Here is a 24149-nt window from a genome sequence, read left to right on the forward strand (position 1 = left end):
TTGTATAATTGCAGAATATAAGTGAGGGAGGAATAACTTTTTAATGTATTCAGGGGAACAAAAAGTATAAAATTTGTCTTCTAATCTACTGGTCACTATTGGTTACATCATTGGGTTATGTTATAGTGACTAATTATTTCATTGCTATGTACTTTTAGCTCCTATGCAGCCCTGTCAGAAAACAGAGGGTTCTATGCTGCAGCAACCATGCTTTCTTCTCCCAGTACGGAGGAACTATCACACGACCAGGGAGATCGAGCATCACTCGATGCAGCAGATAGTGGCCGAGGCAGTTGGACTTCTTGCTCAAGTGGTTCCCATGACAACATACAGACAATACAACATCAGCGAAGTTGGGAAACTCTGCCTTTTGGACATGTTCATTTCGATAATTCAGGCGATGGGGCAGGACTGTGGGCCTCAGGCAGTCACATGGACCCATTGATGTTCTCCGATCAAGGCACAAAGTATGGCAGGCAGAGTCAAGGTAGGGAGGGCCTTGATCAAGCACAGTCCAGAGCAAGCTGGGCATCCTCCACAGGATACTGGGGAGAGGACTCTGAAGGTGATACAGGTACCATAAAACGGAGGGGTGGGAAAGATGTATCAATTGAAGCTGAATCCAGTAGCATAACATCTATAACAACAGAGGATTCAAAGCCGGTTCCTATGCCAGCTCATATAGCTATGCCAACAAGTAATACAAAGGGTCTTATTGGTAAGTTTAATTTTGTTTTCCACAAAATATCCTACAAATTTATTATGAATTTATTTTATAGACATTTTTCTTTAGGCTTTTTAAAATATATATAACCAGAGGTTAACCTTTGTCTCGTATTTTCTTTTTTTTTTCATGAAATCATTTGCGCTGTGAAAAATAATGCTTTCTATTGCAGACACTGCCTTTGTCATTCTCATCATAATCATCATGTTACTAAAGCCAAATTATAAAGTTCATTTGCACAAAGCAATACACACTTATAAAGACTATGTGTGTAAATATTAAGAGTTATGGAAAAGATGAATTTCCTATGCCCAGTTGCTGCTTCCCACCTGATCTACTCTAGCCTATAGCTTCTACCTAAGTCCACTTTCAGCGTTATCCAAAGTTGCTGTAGTGACCCAATTAAATCAAATTAGTTGAGAACAGTAAGCATTACTCTCATTCTGAGTAGACTGACAATTTCACTTGACTGTGTGGACATATAATTAAACCAACTCAGCTTTTGGCTGACTGGGATATTTGGAATTTGGAAACCATGTTGATGTTCTCATAAAAGGATTGGGGCGCGGGGATAGGGGGCTTCCTCTTTAACAAAATATCAAGTTACTAAGCACCACAATGTTTCCTTGAAAATTTTGTCCTTTTTCTGACAATTGAGCTGACTTGCAAATGGATCGGTTTATTGCCTAAGAAAGGTTATGGTGTTAGAAACAGAAATGATGCTAGAATCCTTTGCAATGTGCCAGTCCCCCCCCCCCCTCCTGACACACACACATACACAAACAATTTTTTTATTTTAAAAAAAATTACAGTGACTGGGGAGTCTGGAATGTGCCAAAGCAGAACCTACAATGAGGTCCAATAATTACAATGTCTTCTTTGCTAACTTTGTCCGAATTTATTGATTTTTCATTTCCCCCTCCTCACAAAAGGACTTAGGTTGTCTTTTAGCTTATCCAGATACCAATTCAATTTGCATTCTATGACAATTCAAATATTTATTACTTTTACATTGTGCATCTTGAAGAAATTGTTTTTGGAAAAAAACCCCACTTCAAATGTTTAGTGAATTGAAAAACAAACAAAAACAATGATTTTATTGGAAGAGTACTTCAAATTATATACTTCATTTGTTTTAATATTAACTATTTTACTGCTTTTATTGAATTATGCTGAAAAAATTAGGCAAAACATGAATCTTGTTATAAGGAGGAAAATATATAACCTTTTAAAACCATTTACTTTGCAAATTGGTTTAGTATTATTTGCCTTTTGCTAAACAATTAAACTAATGATATAGAACACTTTATTACATAGAATCCTTGTAGCTATATTTTTATAGTACTAAAGACGTAAGACGTCTTTCCAGATGTCACCATTCCTTTGGGAAATACCTTTATGAATGCTTTCTAAAATGATTTTAAATCTCCACTTCTGGTCAATTGCTTTTCTGTCTTCTCTGTAGCTTTCTTAAAATGTTTCTATTTGTGTTTTACAAATGAGACATATACATTAAAATAATGTCTAAACTCTGTAGATAGATACACTTGCAAAATTAAGCCAAATTAAACACTTGTGTGTGATATTTACTTCATAGAAAAATTTTAAGCCCATGATCGGCTCCCCATGAGAATCAATAAAATTGAAAACATAACTGCCTTTTGACTGGCTTATGTAATCAAGCTCATATAAACATCATATCACATTTTGAAAATCATAAAAAGATTAGGGCATTAGAGGAGATGGTTCAAATACACAAAAGACTGTGACAGTGGATTATTTTCATGCTTCTTTGTTATGATGCCTATAATGATTTGCAAGACATTGCACATAACCCAATGCAGAGTCAATATCAGTATGTATTATGAATTACACAAATATTTTTAAATGATTTCTAATAGTGTATTATTTTACTGCAGCTCGAAAAGAGGGTCGCTATCGTGAACCACCCCCAACCCCTCCGGGTTACGTAGGAATACCTATTGATTTTGCAGAAGGAATTTCTCATCCAGCCCGAAAACCTCCAGATTACAACGTAGCACTTCAGAGGTCTAGGATGGTGGCACGGTCTAATGAAGCCCCCGGGACTTCAGCTTCACCTTCACAGCAGCAATCACAGGGTCATTCCTCTATCAGGCCTGTTAACAAACCTCAGTGGCATAAACCAAACGAGTCAGACCCACATCTTGCTCATTATCAATCTCAAGGGTTTTCCACAGAGGAAGATGGTAAACAACTTATCACATTTTGAAAATCATAAAAGGATAATATCGCAAAGGGCATTAGAAGGGATGGTGCAAATCTACACCCCCCCCCAAAAAAAATATGACTCAGGCTTTGACATTAAAATTTCTCAATTTGTTGCCTGAATATGTTTATGAAGGGAAAGATCATAGGACTATTAACTGTTTGGCAAATATGCTAGGATTCTCCCAAGCCTTTGTGAAAAGCTGAAAGCTCATACCACATGTCGATAATTGTTTAAATGTGGTGTATAGCTTTTTTTTGTTGAAAAAGAGCTTTTCTGAACAGATGTTGAAGACATTTTTCAATACACCGTTTTCTATACTAAGATATTTAAAGCAAAGCTGAAGAAATTGTGGCCTTCTTGGTTTTGCTCCACGATACTAGCTGGGTATGGTCAAATTCCAGTAAAATCCCAGTTATAAAGATGTACATCAATTGTAATATATAATTCAGGAGTATAATTAAATGGAACCAAATTTAAGAATACCAAATATATGCCAGTTTGGTGTAGCAGTTAATGTCTCTGGGCTGGAAATCAAGAAGCTCTGAGTTCTAGTCCTGCCTTAGACATCAGGCCAGCAGGAAAAGTTTGAGCCACTAGGAAGAAGGCAATGGCAAATCACTTCTGAAAACTATTGCTAAGAAAAATGCATGTATTCACCAGAAGACAAGACTGACAAAAAGAGTATGTGACAAACATATAACTTAAAAAAACCTCTGAGGAGAATGTCAAATTGCCTGTCAAGTTTAATTAATTGCTAGGTTAAAATTAACATGTAGTATCTTAGTGGAGAGGAAATAAAGAAAACATAGTCCCCCCCAAAATTCAATGTTTAAGGAAGATAAGTATGAACACAGAATATATACACAGAGGTATTAAGTTTTAAGTATCTCTATCTTTATTTCCCTCCTGTCATGTTGTGTTTGCAGAAGATGAGCAAGTCTCTGCCGTCTAAGAATTGGAGCTTTCGGGATTACAAGTAAGCCAACTTTTAAGGAGAGCACAAGATGACATCCCTAATATAGGAGCCTTGGAACATTTATTAAAGGATGGTGGACCTGTGCCTCCTTCCCTGCCTTAAAGCAGCATGGGCTTCTTCTCCCCTTCTTCCCCCTACCCTTCTCCCCTTGCATGTGAAATACTGTGAAGAAATTGCCCTGGCACTTTTCAAACTGTGTTGCTTGAAATGCGCAGTGCAGCATTCTCTCAGCTATCACTGTCGCTGTCTACCACATCACACAGTATCATTCCAAATTTCAAGATCAACTCATAACTCTTGGCTGCACTCTCCCATGCCTGGAAGCATTTTAAGTTCTTTTTCCTATCTTAATCATGATCCTAGCACTTCACTTGATTGTGATGAAGAGATCAACTAGTGGACAAATGCATTTGGCCTTTATTAAGAAAGAAATGTATTGAAATCCTTCAAGTACACAGTGCTTGTTTCTTGTTTACAATGCCTTTGTTGCTACTCTATATATATATTGTATTTGGAGAGGGATAAACTGTTATACCTGCATTAACTACAGTATTATTTTGTATTATTTAAGAAAGTTTGCTAGCCTGGACTACTTTTTTTTTTTGTTTAAAGCAATGATGTGGTTAGCTAAAAATGGCACGGTTTATAGGAAGGATTCAGCCTTTCAAGCTTTGTTTTTAGTGTTCCACTCAAAGCACAGTTGATTAATTTCAGAATTGCTGGTTTTGTTGCTTTGCATCTCTAATGATGTGGTTCTATCTTGCAAATAATCTGTGAAGAAAGTTAGTGTCCTTTTCCTGTGCCTTAAGGAATACAGGATGGTGAATAAAAATATTTGTCCTCAATTGTCAAATGGCAATATCATCTTTTGCTGAAAATAGTTACACGATTTTTTTCCATCCTCCTCCTCCTTTTACTAAGTAATGGGCTTTTGTCAGACAGAAATGATCAGGGTAATGTATTAAGGCAACTCAGCACACACTGCAACCAGTGCCAACCCTTAATACCAATCTCAAATTGTGTTGCTATTGGCTTGGCATTGAAAAATAGTGAACCTTTTGAAGAAAGTAGGTGTTGCTCAGCAAGCTTTTGCAGTGAACAATTATTCATAATTGTCTTTTACAGAACATTGCATATATAGAGGAGGCAAGTGGGTATCAATCACCTGCTTACAGCTGCTATGAACCCTTTAGTGTTGGAAATGAAACTACGCCCCCTTTCTATTTTCTGTTGTTATTTTTGGGTTTTGCACAGACTCCAGAAAAGTGAAGGCTGCCAATCCGAGTAGTACTCAAATGTGAGGAACTGCTGTTCTTGGATTTTTTTTCTCATTAAATTCAGCTGATCATATTGATCAGTAGATAAAAGTAAATAGTATCAACTTATAAAGATCAATTTACAGTGGTTTTTCACTGTATTGAACAATGTCAGTGCTTTATTTAATCTCTTTCTCCTATAATCATAGCTTTTCTCTATTTGCTTATATATCACATTGTCAATTATGCATTTGTAATTTTACATGTAATATGCATTTGCCAGTTTCATTATATAGGCTATGGACCTCATGTGCATATAGCAAAACAGAACAAACCTAGCTGTCTCACAAGTTGCACAAATGTTATATAGGAATTAAGTAATTGTAGACCATAGGACTGCTAATCTCAGTTCACTCTGTGATGTCAAGTGCAGAATGTATGACTTACTGGTGATTTCCTCATACTTTTGATACTACTTGTACCTGTATGTCTTTTAGAAAGACATTGGTGGAGTCTGTATCCCTTTTGTATTTTTAATACAATAATTGTACATATTGGTTATATATTTTTGTTGAAAATGGTAGAAATGTACTATGTTTATGCTTCTATCCAGTTTGTATGAAGCTGGAATATAAATAAATATAATGTTAATGATGTCTGATTTGTTTTGTGCTGATTTGCTTGGAGGAGGGCTGGTTATGTGCAATATTCATATATGTGGGAGAGAACCATACATATAATTTTAGTCGCATAAATTATTTGAGGAACTTTAAGACATAAATCAAGATCCAGAAGTAGTATTATTATGGTAAAATCATGCACGCATTTTTATCCAAAATATACAGCAAGATATAAAATATGATAACTAATTTTAAGTTGGTTGATCAGTTCCTGTCTCAACCAATAGATCAACACTCTGTTCATCTGAAAAAGGAATAGCAGGTCCTGCACTTGCAGGAAGAATACTAGGAAGAAAAAACCTATATTTTAACCCAATTTATTTTATGAAATATTTTATGCACAAGATAAATTGCTAACTATTATAGAAATTTATTTTACATTACGAGACTAGATTCTATGAAATAATTATGAAGAGTTAAGAATTTTAGAAGATTAGCTTTAAACATACAACCTGTTTTATTGATAGCATAATCTACATCTTATTGCTGTCTCTGTTCCCTGAAATCAAGGTCTAGATTTATTACGCTTGATCTATGGGTGATCCTGTACTGTATAAACGTAAACAGTGATTAAGTATATCCTTGTTTTACAACAAAGCAATTTGAAACACATTTAGCTCCAGTAATAAATAGTCATGTAACTTTTTTTTAATGAAGATTGGGTTGTTAGTTTTTGAAACACATTTTAACATATTGAATATAACAAAAAACAAACCACAAATCTCTCTGCAATATGCTATAAAAATCACTTTCTGGTAATATGCTACATTATTTTCTCTGTTGTGAAATGTTAGACGTGGATAATTTCATTTTGGATACACACAGCAATATTATATAAAGGATGGACAGAGATATGAAAGTCAGAGAACAAATGATGCTGTAATTGTTGAATAATACGTTGAGTATGAGGTGATTACATTTACGTTGTTTACAAATATTCTTGAAAGTGTTAAAACATTTCACACAGTATATCTGTGGAGATTCTCAGTCATCCAGGTCATGGTGGTTCAGGAGGCAGCTTTTTCAGGAGGCAGCTGGACTTTGTTTTCCCCACAAAGTCCTAAAAGCAAAGTCCAATTGCCTTTTGGAAAATCACCTTTGGGTTTCACACAGTATTCAAGTATAAATCTCCAAAATTAAACTTGGTGTCTTATTCAGATTATAGTATAATTTTAAGTAAATAAATGCTGTTTCTGTATGTACTATATTTATCGAAGAGAACACCCAGAATTTATGGTAATCTTCAAAAACAAGACAAATCAAGGGAAAACACATTTCTTCAGAAATGGTCAAAATTTAAAGTTGGACAGCAAAGACGAGTTCATCCTTTGTCAAGTCCAGTTGGTGAGGTAATGTTACAAGGCACCCATGCTTTCCTAGTTGCTGAAATGACCCTTCATGTGAGTAGAACTAAGCTCTCTGGTCTTCGTGTTTAGAAAGTGATAATCTACAATGGGGCAGAGTGAGTAGAGAGGCACTGCAACAGTCAAAAGAGCAAGGATCAGTCATAAATCCTTTTTCAGCAAAAACTATAACTTTGAACAATTGCTGAACAATTGCTGAACAAGCAGTCAGTAAATGAGGACTATCTGTATAGATAACATCCACCCATTTTTAAAAGTAAGAAAAGTGTGGTCCATGAATTGCTTGAGGTCCAAATTCATCTATTCTCCCTTTTGAGCATTTTATAACTGCAGTCTTGAGGGTACATCTCTCAACCTAATTCTAAATTTTTTTGGACATTAATATTTTCTTGATATTTGAGAAAGTAAAGAGAAAACCAAGTTTCAATACAAGAGTGATGTTTTTTTTTTAAAGTATAGATTTCTTTAGTCTATACTTTTCACAGCATGCACCTTTAGCCTTATCCAACACTGGCTTGCAATAACGATTATTTCTATAGAGGGTATGTTCATGCCAATTATTTGTACAACTTTTTTTGGCATCCCAGAATTTTATTTTCTCTCAGATAATGCAAAATATTACATTCTGAGATCTGCTTCTTTACTAAAAGATCAAGACAGCTGTATGTGTTTTGTGGAAAGTATTTTATAAGTAGTTTTAATAGGAAACGACCAAAGCTACGCTGTAACAACTGTTCAATTTCAAAATGATTTCAATATTTTGCAAATGGCTCAGATCCAATCCAGAACATCTTACATTACAGAAAGTTGGTACCTATCAATGAAAACCATAGGTAGTTCAGCCAAGTGTTCTAATTACTGCAAGGCAACTTTAGGAGTTTCTGTTGTTAAATCTTTTTTAAAAAGTTGCCTTTCATCGTTTTTGTCCCTCTGCTGTAGCATTCCGTATATCTATATTTGACAGAATGCCGCAAATACCTTTCTGATACCAATGGATTCTTTTTCATTAGCTTCCCAAAATAAGAAATATTAGAAATATGGTGAAAAAAGTTTATTAAAATAATCTTTAACTTTACTTTTTAAAATGTGGGAGACCGAACTTAACAATGGATGCAAAACTCTAGAACTTCTCCCTGTATTAATTCTCTTTAATCTCCTTCTCCAGGTATTTCAATCACTTTGCTTAAAGGAGAAAATTATCTATGTTGGCAAACCTGTCCATGCTATTCAAAGATGGGCAGTCCAAGGTGAAATTATTCAAGGAATTCTATATAGCGCTAGAGTGTCTTCAGTATAATAATCCGTTTCTTTTGGCCATCCTGACTTTTGCGCAAATTTGTCTTGTGTACCAATTGTGTCCATTCCTAAACTGGGAAGCCTTGCTCATGGAAACTTATACCCCAGTCACTTCCTGTGTGGATTCCAGTAACTCACTCTACATGGAACTGCCCTTTTAAAATACTTGGAAGCTGCAGCCTGTCCTGAATGCACAGATCTGGATAGGTTTTTGGCATTTCTCATTATACCCATAAAGCACCACTTTCCCGCAGCTGCACTGGGTCCCATTAAGCGTTTAGCTGTGGTTCCAGTTGCTGGTTATCTACAAAGTGATCCTAGATACTGTGGGAATTAAACGTAATATGGAAACATAGTAGTTGGAAAATGGGAGTTGATTTGCACTCATTGAGCCTATATGTGAATTGTAAAAGTAGCTTTTGAATGGCCTTAATAGCTGAGAAGACATTTAGTGTACCTTAGTCACATAATTTCTACCACAGGTAGTCTCAATGTAGTACTACTGACTTTAAATAATTTGTTGGATTACTTTAATGCTTTATACCTAAATACTAAGGCATTTCTATTTTAAGGTAAGCAAAATTATACTGTATACAGAAAAGAAATAGTAAGCCAAGGAAATTCAAGACATGAGATGAGAAATAGAAAAGGAAATATAGCTAAAACTAGAATATGTCAATGCTATTCACTAGTTGCTCCATATCTTTCTAACTTTAAATATTATGCTTGCTTCTGTGCTTTCATTATGTCCATATACCACTTCATACATTATCATTTGAATTTCTCAGCCATCCTCTTGCTGTCAGCCCACTTGTTCTTTCTGTGTATGTTTGGATATATATATATATATGTCTTATCCATTTATCTAATCTGCATTCTTGCTGCATGACCAAATTCCCTCATTGTGTTTCTTTAATACCTGTTGCTGATTTTGTATTCAGTCCACATTAATTCATCACCTGTTCATATTTACCAATCTTTTTCATGTTACATTACATATTTTGTAGTATCCCCATTAGTGCTATATTCCACTATATTTTCCTTATATAACCAATATTTAATTCCTTATAACAAATTGAACAGAAAGAACTTCTATGCATAGCTGTTTTCCTTTATTTTGGTAAATTTTTATCCCTCACACACTATCTTTGCTTCATGCATTCTGCCATCTTTAAAAAAAACATGCTCATCTTTAGAAAACATGTGCTCCTTTCAGCTCTTTTCATTCTTAATATATAAATTGCAACTCCACTGTCCACGTCAATCACAACTAACTTCATCTTTGATACCAACATCTCCAGATCCAATGTGCTACATCATCTAGTGCTAACATTCACAAAAAATATTCAAATGCTTAGCCAATAACACAGCATAAAGGCACATACATTCATTAGCCTTACCAACATATTTTTAATATCACCAAACTATTATGTCCTCCCAACTACTACACTAATGAAACACATAGAAATTATAAGAAAGTGTGGAAGGCCAAAGATCCTAAAAGGAACATAACTACAGGCCTGACATATTATTTATTTTGTTGGGGAAATAATATATTAAAGTTTTTCATTGGAACACATCCTATTGCTTCAATAATTCTAGGTTCGTTCAGTTGCTTTTATTTTTTTCCCCATGTTCGTTTTTTAAACCTAGTATTAGAGTAGGTAAATAGCTACCATCTCTCATACTCTGACCTCTTCCCAAAAATACTATGTTCCATATTCAGAGCCTTTTACCCTTCACTATGTTTCCAGTCATTCATTATAAACAATTGGATAGACATATTTAAAAAATGTTTTTCTAAAATGATGTTCACCAATCAATCACTGTTTTTATTCATTCTTAATGTTCTGAATCATCCATGGAAGTTTTCCATTCTCTCTTAGCCATTCATTTATACAAGCCCTGTATGAATGCACAGCACACAGAATGGAACTAATTGAGCGACCCCCTCTTGTCAGTTTCATCCGACTATCCTCCCCAGGCTCCGTCTCCTGGGGGTTTACATTTGACAAGCTATAAGAGCCAGGCCTTCTCTGCTTTGGCTTTTGCACTGTGGAATATTTTCTTCTCTGAAGTGAGGTCATCTTCGTCACATTTGAACTTCTAAAGGTCCCTCATGACTGGGTTATGCCAGCAGACCTGGGGACTCCAGGCGACAGGTGAGCTAGTGAAGTGATTCAGCTATTTTTAAAATCCATTTATCTGTTATTCTTTGTTTTAGTCTGGTTTTTATACATCTTCATGTATTTTGTTAACTTTTATTTACTTTTTTTTGCTGTCCTGCGTTGCTATTTCCTAACATGGGCTGCTATACAAATTGGTTTAATAAATCAATACATTTGTATCATGTGGAAGGCTATTTTCCTCCTAAATTGCATTAATTGTAGTAATTCAGAATATTTTCCATAATTTGTTCTTCTACTATCACTTATTAAGCATTATATTGTCCAGTCATGTCCGACTTTAGGGGTGGCACTTATCTCCAGCCAGCATTGTCTGAAGACACTTTGATGATCATGTGGCCAGCATGGTATACGCCAAGGTGCACAGAACACTGTTACCTTCCCACCAAAGTGGTCCCTATATTTACTGTCATTTGCATGCTTTTGAACTGCTAGGTGAATAGGAGCTGGGGCAAGTAATTGGCACTCACCCGTCATGTGGTGCCTGGGTCTGTCAGTTTTCCAGCTGACAAGCTCAGCTTAACTGCTCAGCCATACAGCCCTCTTACATTATACACTATTCAAGAAAAACAAGCAGCTATTACCAACCTATAGATTTCTACTTTCATATCTATCTCAACAATCTAGAAAACTACTTATCATTCTGAGATGGCACCTTAATCCTTTCTTTTTCACTTAATATCACAGATGTTACATATTATAGGTATCGAGCATCTTCAACAAGTGCAGTTGAAGGTGATTGGTACAAAATGAAATAAATTACTGAGTGAATCTCTCTCTCTCTCTCTCTCTCTCTCTCTCTCTCTCTCTCTCTCTCTCCCTCCCTCCCTCCCTCCCTCCCTCCCTCCTCCCCCCTCCCTCCCTCCATCTCTCCCTCCCTCCCCCCCTCTCGTGTGTGTGTGTGTCCGCGTCCTGTTCAATCAGGCTAGACAGAGAAGGTTCTTCTCTGAATCACTCTTATCTATTAATGCATCCTGCTGCAAACGGCATTAACTATTTTTCTCCGTTTAAGCCCATGCCATATTTTTTCTTGCTTGCTTCAAGCCATTCTGGAAACTCAAACTTATACCTATTTCTATTTAAGTGGTGCAAATAAAACAAAATGGGTGGGTGGATGAATGGTGTGTGTGTGTGTGTGTGTGTGTGTGTGTGTGTGTGTGTGTGTGTGTGTGTGTGTGTGCAGATAGATAGAGATAGAGATTGCTCCTTAGGTCTAGGTGCTATATGTATCATTTCTAAAATGAACAAATGCACACCTATGCACCTAAATATTCATCATGGAAATGTTGAACGGTCTCCATGGCAATCAGCCTCCGGTAGCAATGATGTAGAGTATGGCATAAGCCACAGGGACCAAATGGGCATGACAATGCCATCCACTGGAGCCTCTTGTCCGAGCCCCGAAAATAGCAGTTCAGGTAAGACCAACTGCCATTTTCTAAAATGTGCAAATCTTAATCTCCTGTGAGATACTAGATGCATTTCACACACACACACACACACACACAGAGGTACAATAAATTACATGCTGAAATTTATTTTTATAATCTAGTCAGATGCAGCATTGAATCTTATTCTGTGTTGCATGTATTTGTTGCTGCTGGTAAATAAGCCTAAATAGCAATAAAATAACTACTGTATTTCAACTCTATTTAGCTTGGGAGAAATTGTGAACACTGGCAGAGTAGCAGAGTAATAGCAAGTAGAAATGTAATCACTCTGAATATTAATAGTGGATTGTTTGCCTAATAAAAGGTTAGTTTCCCCTCCTCAAAAAAACCTTTTTGTTTCACATTTATGTGAATTGGCCCATATGCAGATTACATGTTCAGATTATTTTAGCCACAGCAGATATTGTTGAATTGTAGTTCCCTTCAGCCTGGTTATTGATCTGTGCTGTGTAATTATGGAAGTTATAGTTCAACATCTGGAAGGGTTAGGCTTAGGGAAGAGCAACCTAAATAACAGAGAAATCCAGGTTCAAATTCCCTCAAGCCATGAAGTTTATATAATGTATTTAATTTACAGGGTTGTAGGGGTGGAGGTGAGGGAGGAATATGCAGGAAGAAGTGCTACAAACAGTACTTTCAGGTCTTTGGAGGAAGGACAATATAATATCTAGTATCAACATCTGTTCTTTTTAAGGATTTCGTAAATTTCTAGTTTATGTTGTGTGCTTAGTATCATAAAATCTATTTTCTCTAAACTTATCTCAATTTATAGCCCTGCAAGTCTATATTTAAAATCACTTTTTTGGGGAATTTAATGACTGATGTTTTTGTATTGCCTAGGTCTGTCTATACAGATTTTTATGCTGTTTTTCAAATGGGTATGTGTGCTTGGGTCAAATTAACTAATACATAATTCTAAAACTTTAAAATTAAGCACTTTCATTAGGGCTTGATCAAAGTTAATTTAATTGGTGACAGGTGTGTGTACTGACTACTATTTAAACTCAGTTTGCATGTGTTGGTCAATTCTGAACATAGCCACATTGTGTTTTCACTTATACAGTCACATAATTCTAGCTTCTTATTGTTATTCCCCCTCCCTCTCCAAAATATTTCAGTTTGTTTTTCAATTGAATGGCATCACTTTATATGTCACATTAAAAGTTTAAAAAAATCTGGTTTATTTTGGTCTCATTTGTTTATATTTCAAAAACCTGGCATTTTAACAGGGGTATGTAGACATTTTATATCCACTATATGTACTGAACATGATTAGTATTTACACCGTTAACTGTTTGAAATATCCTGTTTCCATTAAGTTTTAGGAAAACCAAGTGTCATATAATGTTCTGCAGAGAAGGAAGTCAGGATCCTTTTCTTACCCACTACTAGTACAGAATACTATCGTAATATATACTAATGTCACTTCGCCTCTTCCCTTGACTAAAGAGAACAATGAAAGAAAAGTCAGCAACATGATCATTCTTTTCTTATTTAAACTATTCAACAAAAATATAAGCTGACATATTTTTCCTATTTCAGATTTCACAGAACTTTAAGCAAACCTGAAATACCTGAAATATTTAACAAAGGAGACCTCTTGTGTGTATTCTCAAGTACTACAATTTTAAAGTAAGGTTTCTATGCTGAATTTGTTATGAACTTTACCTAAATCCTAAAAAAGGCAATTTCCTATTCTGTACAACTGCCAGTACTTTAAATTAAAATTATTTCTCCTTCTCAGTATTACTTAAATAAGTTGCATTGCAAACTAAGTGATATTATACTCCATATGTTGATTTTTTAAAAAGTATGCAATTTATTTATTTCAGCTCAACTCCGATATTGATGATTGAGCTATTAGTTTTGTCCAAGGGCCACAGATATTACTATTCCATGTCTTGGTTTTCTTCTTAGATGGCATTTGAAAGCAACATACAGCGTGAGCTAGGGAGTTGCACCAAATATCCATTTATTAAATCCTGGATGAACAACTTTCTGTAGAAGAGGAGCATATTTGTTTTTTTTTGTGAGTTACCACGGGCCATATTAAAAAGAAATTGGCGTGACCAGTACATAAAATAGATTGGATTTATTTTAAGTTAAATTTTATGATTTTTACTCCTTTGAAAATAAACATTACAACTTAGAAAAAGGAACAATTTGAGACATTTTAAGGCTGCTTGTAGCCCTGAGGCTATATATACGTACATTCCTGGCATATGGCTTTGGTTGATTTCTTTTCAGTTAAGTGACTTTTATATCCATATGTAGTGATGATTCTTAGTATATTATTGCTATTTTATCTGAATTGTATGTTTTTACATTTTTACAAATCTTTATAGTAGAAACAGGATGTGGCATTTGTGACTGGTTTGAAGTTTCCCTTCTGCTTTTGCAAAATGAATTCTACCCACAGCAGAATTTATTGTTAATTTTTACAGAGGAAATACAATAAAAATAAAAAATACCAAAAACAGAAAGATACTGCAGTTATTGTAGAGTAAAAAACCTTTGCATACATTATATCTATTAATCATTATAAATAATAATATATAATTATGTTTAATTATAATTATATATTTAATTTACAATACAATACAATACAATAGTAGAGTTGGAAGGGACCTTGGAGGTCTTCTAGTCCAACCCCCTGCTTAGGCAGGAAACCCTATACCGTTTCAGACAAATAGCTATCCAACATCTTCTTAAAGACTTCCAGTGTTGGGGCATTCACAACTTCTGCAGGCAAGCTGTTCCACTGATTAATTGTTCTAACTGTCAGGATATAATATAAACTATCAGTTTATATTAAATTATAATTAAATATAAATTATAAGATGCATTATAATTATAAGGTGCATTATAATTATTCATATTTCTATTGTTAATTGTAACAATTATAACATAAAAGAAGAAGAAAAATGAAAAATAAAACTTGTAACGATAATATGATTTTTACCAAGTCAGCCATTAATTCACGCTGTTTTTTCAGTAGTTCTGGCTCATGGCTCTTATCTAGAATATCTACCTTCATCTGTGTTAAAGTAGATTTAAAAAATCCTGTCCTTTTCTCCTGCTATCTCAGACCAGCTCAATAGTTCTTTGACTTGAAGGAGGCAATGCTGACTCAACATCTCTTTTAGTGCTCACCTAATGTTCCTTTTGGGAGTGGTAAAAAACAGGCTGCATAATAAATTTGGTTCATATTCTCTTTCATTTCCTTGCATGACCATCCTAGGAAGTATCTGGGTTTATTAACTAATGAGGCTCATGTGATCATTTCCCACACCTCTTCAGTGCCTCCTGCAACAAATAGAAGTCCATGCTGACTGACAGACAGTTGTTGAATCTAGCCAGAGCAAATGTTTTGGGGTGCAATCCCCAAATCTTCTCTTTCTCTTTTGATCTTTCCTTTTCAACAGTTTACTTTTGCCAAAAGCACCAAAACCTGGTTCAATGACCGTGGGATTACTGTGCTTGATTGGCCTCTCCATTCTTCCTCCATACTCTGGGTCCTTGGTTTCCAAATGAGATGCAAAAGTTGCTCTCATCAGAAAAGAGGACTTTGGACTACTGAGCAACAGGACTTTGGACCACTGTGCTTCATTAAGACCAGGATCAACGCAGTTGTCTACCAGGAGATTTTGGAGCACTTCATGCTTCCTTCCCAGACGAGCTTTATGGGGATGCTGACTTCATTTTCCAGTTGCCCACACTGCCAAAAGCACTAAAACCTGGTTCAATGACAGTGGGATTACTGTGCTTGATTGGCAAGCAAACTTGCCTGACCTGAACCCCATAGAGAATCTATGGGGCATTGCCAAGAGAAAGATGTGAGACATGAGACCGAACAATGCAGAAGAGCTGAAGGCTGCTATTGAAGCATCCTGGTCTTCCATAACACCTCAGCAATGCCACAGGCTGATAGCTTCCATGCCACGCCGCATTGAGACAGTAATTGCTGCAAAAGGCACCCAAGCCAAGTACTGAGTACATATGCATGCTTATACTTTTCAGAGGTCCAATATTGTTCTATGTACAATCCTTGTTTTATTGATTGCATGTAATATTCTAATTTTCTGAGATGGTGGATTTGGAGTTTTCATGAGCTGTATGCCATAATCATCACAATTATGACAAATCATGGCTTGAACTATCTTGCTTTGCATGTAATGAGTCTTATCTCATATATTAGTTTCACCTTTTAAGTTGCATTACTGACATAAATGAACTTTTGCACGATATTCTAATTTTTCGAGTTTCACCTTTATATGAAGAGCTTCATCCAGGCCTTAGTCTCCTCACTTCATCATGCTTGCCATATTTTTCATTGAAGTTATTGTAATTTCTTTTACTGCTATGAGCTGCACAGGGTAGCATACTAGTATAACAGATGGTTAATTCTTCATTGAGCAACGGGGTTATTTCTTTACCTCTTAAAGAGGCCTCAGGTCACCCCTTCACAAGAAGCCCATCACTGAATCCCACTGTATTGGACATTTTTCATACAATACCCTCCCACCCTTTCTTGCGGAAGGTGGTAGAGAGAAGATGACTGTACAACAGTTTCAGAGGACATTGGAAACAGCATATTATTTCGAACCTTTTCAATCAGGTTTCAGATTTGGGTATGAGGTTAAAATGGCATTGATCTTGATTTCTAATGATTTTTGTGTGGGCAGGATAGGAGTAGTACTTTTATCCTTGCCCTACTTGACCATTTGATTTTTTTCTTTGATACCATTGGCCCTGGTATCTTTCTGGATCAGCTCAGAGGTTTGGGGATGGGCAATACATTGTTGTGCTGATTCATTTCCTTTCCTGATTCACTTCCTTTCTTCAGGCTGACTCCAGTTAGTGATGATTGGGGAGGAGAATTCCTGTCCTCTGCTCCTACTGTGTGGAGTCCTACTGGGCTCAGTGCCTTATTCCTATCCTTTTTAACATATATATGAGATTGCTGGGGAACCCGTTGCTGGGGTGAGGTATCATCTGTATGCTGATAATACCCAGTTATATATCTCCACCCCTGGCATATTAAGTGATGTTGTGAATGTCTTATCCCCAATATCTGGAGGCTGTGGGGGTCTGGATGGAGAACAACAGGCTTCAGCTGAACCCTGTCAAGGCTTTGGATTTTGGGGCCCAATGGTTCTTGGACTATGCCATCTCTGGTGTTGGATGGGTTGCACTGCCCCAGACAGACCAGTGTACGATCTGGAGGTCCTCCTACACTTACAATTCATGCTGTTATGAACAGGTAACAGCCGTGACTAGGAGGGCCTTTGCACAGGCTCGTCTTGTACAATAGTTGTGCCTGTTCCTGGATTGGCAGGTCTTGCTTACAGTCACTTCTGTCCTAGTTACATCCAGATTAGACTACTGCAATGCACTCTATATGGGGCTGTCTCTGAAGAGTATTCAGAAGCTTCAACTGGTACAGAATGCAGCAACGTGGTCAGTTTTATTTGCTCCTAGAACAGGACATATTACAAATCAAGATGCTGCTTTTAACTTTTAAAGTCCTCCATAGCATGAGTATGTTCAATTTCAATTTCAATTTCAATTTATTAGCGCTTATAGACCGCCCCCTCTCCTGAGAGGGACTCGGGGCGGTGTACAGTCCATGTCAAAGAACAAAATTAAAACAATTAAAATTACTAAATGGACAATATATATATACAAATATAAAATAGATGGATAAGAGGAGGATAAAAGATGTGCAGGACTGTATTGCTAATAAATAATTAAAATAAACAGACATTAAAATCCCAATACCCGATAAAATTAAGTCTACAGAATAATCCCTTAAAAACCAGTAAAAATATAAATGCCAGGAGATAGGCGTTGAAATTATGCCAGGCCAGCCCGTCGGAACAGGTGAGTCTTTAGTTTCTGCCGGAAGGAGCGGAAGTCAGTGGTGGTTCTAATGTCGGGGGGGAGGTCATTCCAGAGGGTTGGGCCCATCACAGAGAAGGCCCTACTCCTTGGCGTCGCCCGCTGGCATTGCCTAGCGGACGGCACCAGGAGAAGCCCCTCCCTGTGAGAGCGAATTGGCCGCTGGGATGTATGTGGGAGGACGCGATCCCGCAGATAACTGGGCCCTATGCCATGGAGCGCTTTAAAGATGGTGGTCAAAACCTTGAAACGCACCCGAAAGACCACAGGCAGCCAGTGCAGCTTGTGCAGGAGCGGTGTTACATGGGAGTACCTGGTACTCCCCATGACTGCCCGCGCGGCTGCGTTCTGGACTAGCTGCAGTCTTCGGGCGCGTCCCAAGGGAAGCCCCATGTAGAGAGCATTACAGTAGTCCAGGCGAGACGTCACCAGTGCATGAGTGACCGTGCGTAGGGCCTCTCGGTCCAGGAGGGGGCGCAATTGGCACACCAGGCGAACCTGGTGGAACGCCCCCCTTGCCACGGCTGCCACATGGTCATCCATTGACAGCCGGGCATCTAGGAGGACACCCAAATTGCGCACCCATTCCACAGGGGGCAGCTGTTCGCCCCCTATGGCCAGCGCTGGAATCAGCTGACTGAACCGAGGTGCCGGTAGCCACAGCCACTCAGTCTTGGAGGGGTTGAGTTTGAGTCTGTTGTCCCCCATCCAGACCCCGACGGCTTCCAAGCACCGGGACATCACTTCGACAGCCTCACTGGGGTGGTTTGGGGTTGAAACGTACAGCTGAGTATCATCAGCGTACAGATGGTATTCAACCCCAAAACCACGGATGATCTCCCCCAGCGGCTTCACATATGCGTTGAACAGGAGGGGCGAAAGAACCGACCCCTGCGGTACCCCACAAGTGAGTGACCTCAGGGTCGACCTCTGCCCCCCCGTCAACACACATTGCGACCGGTCGGAGAGGTAGGAGCCGAACCACCGTAAAACGGTGCCTCCGACTCCCATCCCCTCCAGCCGGCGCAGTAGGATACCATGGTCGATGGTATCAAAAGCCGCTGAGAGATCTAATAGGACCAGGATAGAGGAGCAACCTCTATCTCTGGCCCTCCAGAGATCATCAACCAGCGCGACCAAGGCTGTCTCTGTGCTGTGACCGGGTCGGAAGCCGGACTGGCGTGGGTCTAGATATTCGGATTCGTCAAGGTGTCGTGGGAATTGCTGCGCCACCACATTCTCAACAACCTTCGCTAAAAAAGGAAGGTTGGAGACTGGACGATAATTAGCCAGCTCCATTGGGTCCAGTGAAGGCCTCTTGAGTAAGGGCCTCACCACCGCCTCTTTCAAGGCAGTTGGTAAGGATCCCTCACCCAATGAAGCGTTCACCAGGCCCAGCAGCCAGCCTCGTGTCACCTCCCAGGATGCCAGTACCAGCCAGGAGGGACACGGGTCCATTAAACATGTGGTGGGCCGCAGCCGTCCACGCAACCTGGTCTATATTTGGTGGGTCCCAGGAAAGATGACTTCTCTACCATGGTACCCACCTTATGGAGCATCCTTCTACCTCAAGGTATCTTGTGATTTTTGCACCCACCCTCCCCTCCCTAAAGTTGAAATATAAAAGGGCCCGTTCCATTACTTGACATAAGACAGTGCCCTTCATTTATCTAGAGAAAGATAATAGCATTCCATTTATATGGTGTCATATATGGACATTAAGTGTGATGAAAATCAAATGAGAAAAAGTTACACTTGTCTATTAGTAGAATTTTTTCCTTTTTGAAGGTGGATAGTTCCCTCCTCCTTGTTTTATTCCTTCAACAGAAAAGCACAGATGCTTTGTTATTGTTATTAAATGTTAGAGAAACATTTTTTAAAAAATGTGTTGCAAAGTGAGCTGCAGATTACATTGCACTAAGGCTAGATGGCAAACGTTCTTAAGTGAAGAGTTGCTGCAGGCGATAGCTTCATGCCATGAGTTTTGATTCCCCACCCACAAATTCTGTGCCTTGCTTTAGAAAGTCAGTGCTAAATATAATTCTGGCTTGATTCTTGGGGAGGGGGGAGTAGAGATTATAGAGGCTATGATGCCAGAGTAAAGAGAAAGCAATTCATTTATTTCAAAGTACTAGATGAGAAAGCTACCATGAAATGTTATCATTCTCTAATCATACATTATATGGACCATCTGTTGTTACTGCTTTAATCCAGCAGGCATTGGAGGAAGGTTACAACTAGAAGCAGCAAACATTTAGGGTATGCACCATTCTATGCAGGCATCAGCTTGAACATTGCATTAGCAGTCATGCCTAGTCTTCAGGTATTTAATCCATCTTTGCATGACAAAATGGTCAGCTACATAATAGCACGCATTTCAAGTACTTCTCAAGCAGAGATCTGGGACAGGAATTAACATGGCTAGAACTCAAGTAAACAATTAACCGTACTGTTGCTTTTTTATTCTGCCCAGTGGCATTAACACCATATCTCCTGCATGGCCTTCATTGATGCCCTCTACTTACCAAGTCATTCACATCATATTATCCTCTCTCTCTCTCCCCCCTCTCTCTCTACACACACACACACACACACACACACACTGCATTATTAAAATTTTGCTTTATTGGAAGAGCTTCAGGCTGGAACAGAGTCTGATTTACTGTTTCTCTTTTGAAAGTTATGCTGGTGGTAAAGGTATTATCAAGTTAAGATTTTTTTCTTCTGTGCTATCATATAAAAATGTGGCTCAGAATCTACATGAGACCACCACAAAGTCTTCTATATCTTACTAAGCCCTTCCCTACAATGGATGGGGTCAACATCTTTGGACACATTTTGAATTTTAGTTTTATTCAGAGAGTAAAATGGGTATTTTAAAACTTGCAAGATACCCTTAATTTTACCCTTAAAAATCCTGAAAGAGTCTACCCCAGATCAGACCTTGGCCCTTCAGTTTAGATTCGCATAATTTTGCATCTAGAGGCGCTGGGTACTTGCATTGGTAGAAGAAATGAATTATGCTTCCTTGAGCTATTGATCAAAGTTGAGTAGTCGGGCAAGTGAGTCGCATACAAAAAGACAGATCTTCTGCCAAGAAAAGTTTAACAGGAAAAAGAATGTGTAATAGTATTGAAGAGCAATTAGACTGAAGTTATATTGGTGCCAGTCAGGAGACTCATGGAGAATGTAAATGATAAAGGCTCACTGACATCTGGTCCTGAACCTACTCAGTGTGTTACATTATTTTTAAATAGAATTTTTTGAATTGCCAGGTTTTGAATAGCAGGAATAGTATTCAGATTTTTTAAATTACTGGACATTCTTCTTATTATTTGCATTATTCCCATCATATTGCAGGGTCTGCAGTTTTGCATTTCACCTGCCACTTTGTCCAGTCTGCAGAACTGGTGGGGCATCACAACTATGGCTTGCTTGCCTTTATTGCAGGCTGTCCATTCAATGCTTTTTCAGCCATCTTTGGGGCTGCTGGCCATCTGGGCAAGTGCCTGGTTTACAATGGATTACACATCATCTCTGACCACATGTCTGTATGATCACAGCTTTGTTTCTCTCGTTTTGTCTGGAATTGGAGCAATGTTGAAGGCCTTCTGGATGTCTGGAATGGTACAGCTCCTCCTGTTTGCGCCGGTGGGGTGGACTAGAAAACCTCCAATGTCCCTTCCAATTCTGTTATTCTGTCTTTGTTCGTAATATGATCCAGCCTCATGATCTCAGTCATTTGCTGATCAGATCGTTTAAATTTCTGTACATTAAAGATATAAAACTTATAGCTTTGCAAGCACATAAAAACTTGGAATAAGTTCCTTGCTATTTCCTGATCTCCCCTGATTTTCAGTGAGTTGACATTAAACTCAGTGGTTTCAAGTCTAGGAAAATATGTATGAAAATATGTATGAAAAAGTTTGGTGTGATCTTTTAAAAAGTTTATCTTGTTTTTTTTTTTAAAAAATATATTATTAGATTATTTTTTAAAAACTGCAAGGTGTTTTATTGGCCAATAGAGTGCAGTCTATCCCATCAGCAGAAATCAGCAGTTGCTACTGCTTTAAGCAATAAAAAATATTCCCAAATTCTGTTTATAAATAGATCCCTTACCTGGCATCAACCAACGTCTGTACCGCAATCTTGGCACCCTATTAGCATAAATAGAAGGATGAACAAATCTCTCAGGCTGCAAAGTGAAGATCAGCAAAGGATGGGCAGGTTGTTGATGCTTTTATTCTTAATGATAAAAAGCTATCTCTTGCCAACTGGTCGCTTTATGTTGCATGGCTCTAGGCTGGCTGGAACTAGTGTGGATAGTAATTTGGCCTGACGAGCCATCTGTTCCCTCCACTCACAAGAGGGGCAACACAAACATTTCATAATGGGAGGATATCTATATTGCTACCAATCTATATTTACCTGTCTGTCTCTCTGACACCCCTTTCTTACTCTCTTTCCCCCACTCTCGCCTGTGTTTTGTTGGATAAGCTTTTTAGATTGAACAATCCTTTGTGAATCAGTCTATTTTCTTTTTCTTATCTGTGATATGATATCATACCAGAATATCACAGAGACATAAGGCCATATTTAATAATATTAAAACATGGAAAGCCGGTGTCTCACTGTAATGTGATATTCTCATTTTTAAACCCATTAACATTATTCCAGAGAAGATTGTTTTAGATTTAGAAACAGTTTAAGAAAGTAAATCTACTTTTAAAAACTTGGCTTTTTCAACAGATGTTGCTGCTTTTGTTATATATCAAATAATTGGAAGTATATGTCATTAATTATTTCTTTTAAAAAAATCCATTGAAGCATGTTTGCTGTATATTAATTCATGTAGAAAGAGGAAAAACAATGCTAAAAGGGCAGAGAAAAAAGAAAGAAAAAATACAAGAAATGGCTTCCAATTTTCCTTCACAGCAAATCTAAGCATAAGTTCACATGAAACTTTTACTCTGAGTTCACAACCCAAATTTCATTTTCAAATCTTTTCATCAGTGTGCTTACAATGGTCTCATTAGTGTTATCTTAAATGTTTAAAAAAATACAAATTTCTATGAGTTTTTTCCAACTGTTCATTGGTCTCAGAAGAAATATAATAGCTAACAAAGAAAACAATATTATACAAATATAAAAAAGTAGTAAAATTATTAATAATATAAGAAAGAAAAGATTGAAATTCCTAAATATTGCTAACAAGATGTTATTGTAATCAACTTGTAGAAAATATCTTCACTCCCAGATCATACAAAAAAATTAACCTTTAATTGGTTCCAAATCAAATATCCATGTTTCTTAATGCCATCTCTTATCAGTTGCTGATTGATTACATACAATAAGGCCAATTTCCAAAACAATCTATCTGTCAGCATTCCAAATATCATGCAGAATTAAATCAGAGTCCAAGGCAGAGCTATCCTTAAAGTTCCAATTTAATAAGACAGACATGTTGGCACAAACTGTGGAATCCCAAATCTAAAAGGTTCCTGGGATTCCACCCAGTTGAAAGTTTATGATCTTATCCCCACACCCATAAACCCATCACATGATCCAATCTTCTTCGTCCACGCTGGCATTTCCACCCATCTAGTTCCGGTCAGATGCAGAGATGTGGAGACAAAAGATGACCTTGAGCTTCTAGAAAAGAATGACAACAACATTCCACAATTCTACTCCTTTCTATTCCCCCTCCCAATTACTACACTAATGAAACAGCATAATGAAATAATAGAGTGTGTGGCAGGCCAAAGATCTTAAAAAGGTATATAATTGCAGGCCTGACAGGCGGCCTCTCCTCAGAAGAAAAATGTTTCCTGAAAAGAGAATAACATAAAAGTTAACAACAAAATTAACCACCTCTCCCCCCCCCCCCCCCAGGGGGACCCTTTGGCTTATCGGGAAACTTCTCATGGAATTGTTTTACTAACTTCTCCACTGTTAGGTTCCAGCTTTTCACCCAATTAGCTTCAGATAAAGGGTAACCCTTCCAATGTACTAAATACTGTAAGTGACCCCTTTTCAGCCTGGAGTCTACAATTTTTTTCCACCT

The 24149-nt window shown here is 37.6% G+C and overlaps 1 protein-coding gene across 3 annotated transcripts in view; it reads left to right on the forward strand.

The window, feature by feature from the left end:
• Positions 1 to 5863, forward strand: part of RAPGEF2 (Rap guanine nucleotide exchange factor 2) — a 190520-nt gene extending 184657 nt beyond the window's left edge. For 2 of the 3 annotated variants that reach the window (XM_081959660.1, XM_081959661.1), the window contains 3 exons: positions 159 to 718; positions 2644 to 2952; positions 3902 to 5863. In XM_081959660.1, the coding sequence (XP_081815786.1) occupies positions 159 to 718; positions 2644 to 2952; positions 3902 to 3927 (895 nt within the window). In that variant the 3' untranslated portion in view covers positions 3928 to 5863. The remainder of the gene's footprint in view (positions 1 to 158; positions 719 to 2643; positions 2953 to 3901) is intronic. The other variant, XM_081959662.1, reaches the window with a different exon arrangement.
• The last annotated feature ends 18286 nt before the right edge of the window (positions 5864 to 24149 follow it).

The sequence above is a fragment of the Natrix helvetica genome (genome assembly GCF_964273705.1).
Source record: "Natrix helvetica genome assembly, chromosome: 7".
In the NCBI taxonomy this organism is placed as follows: Eukaryota; Metazoa; Chordata; class Lepidosauria; order Squamata; family Natricidae; genus Natrix; species Natrix helvetica.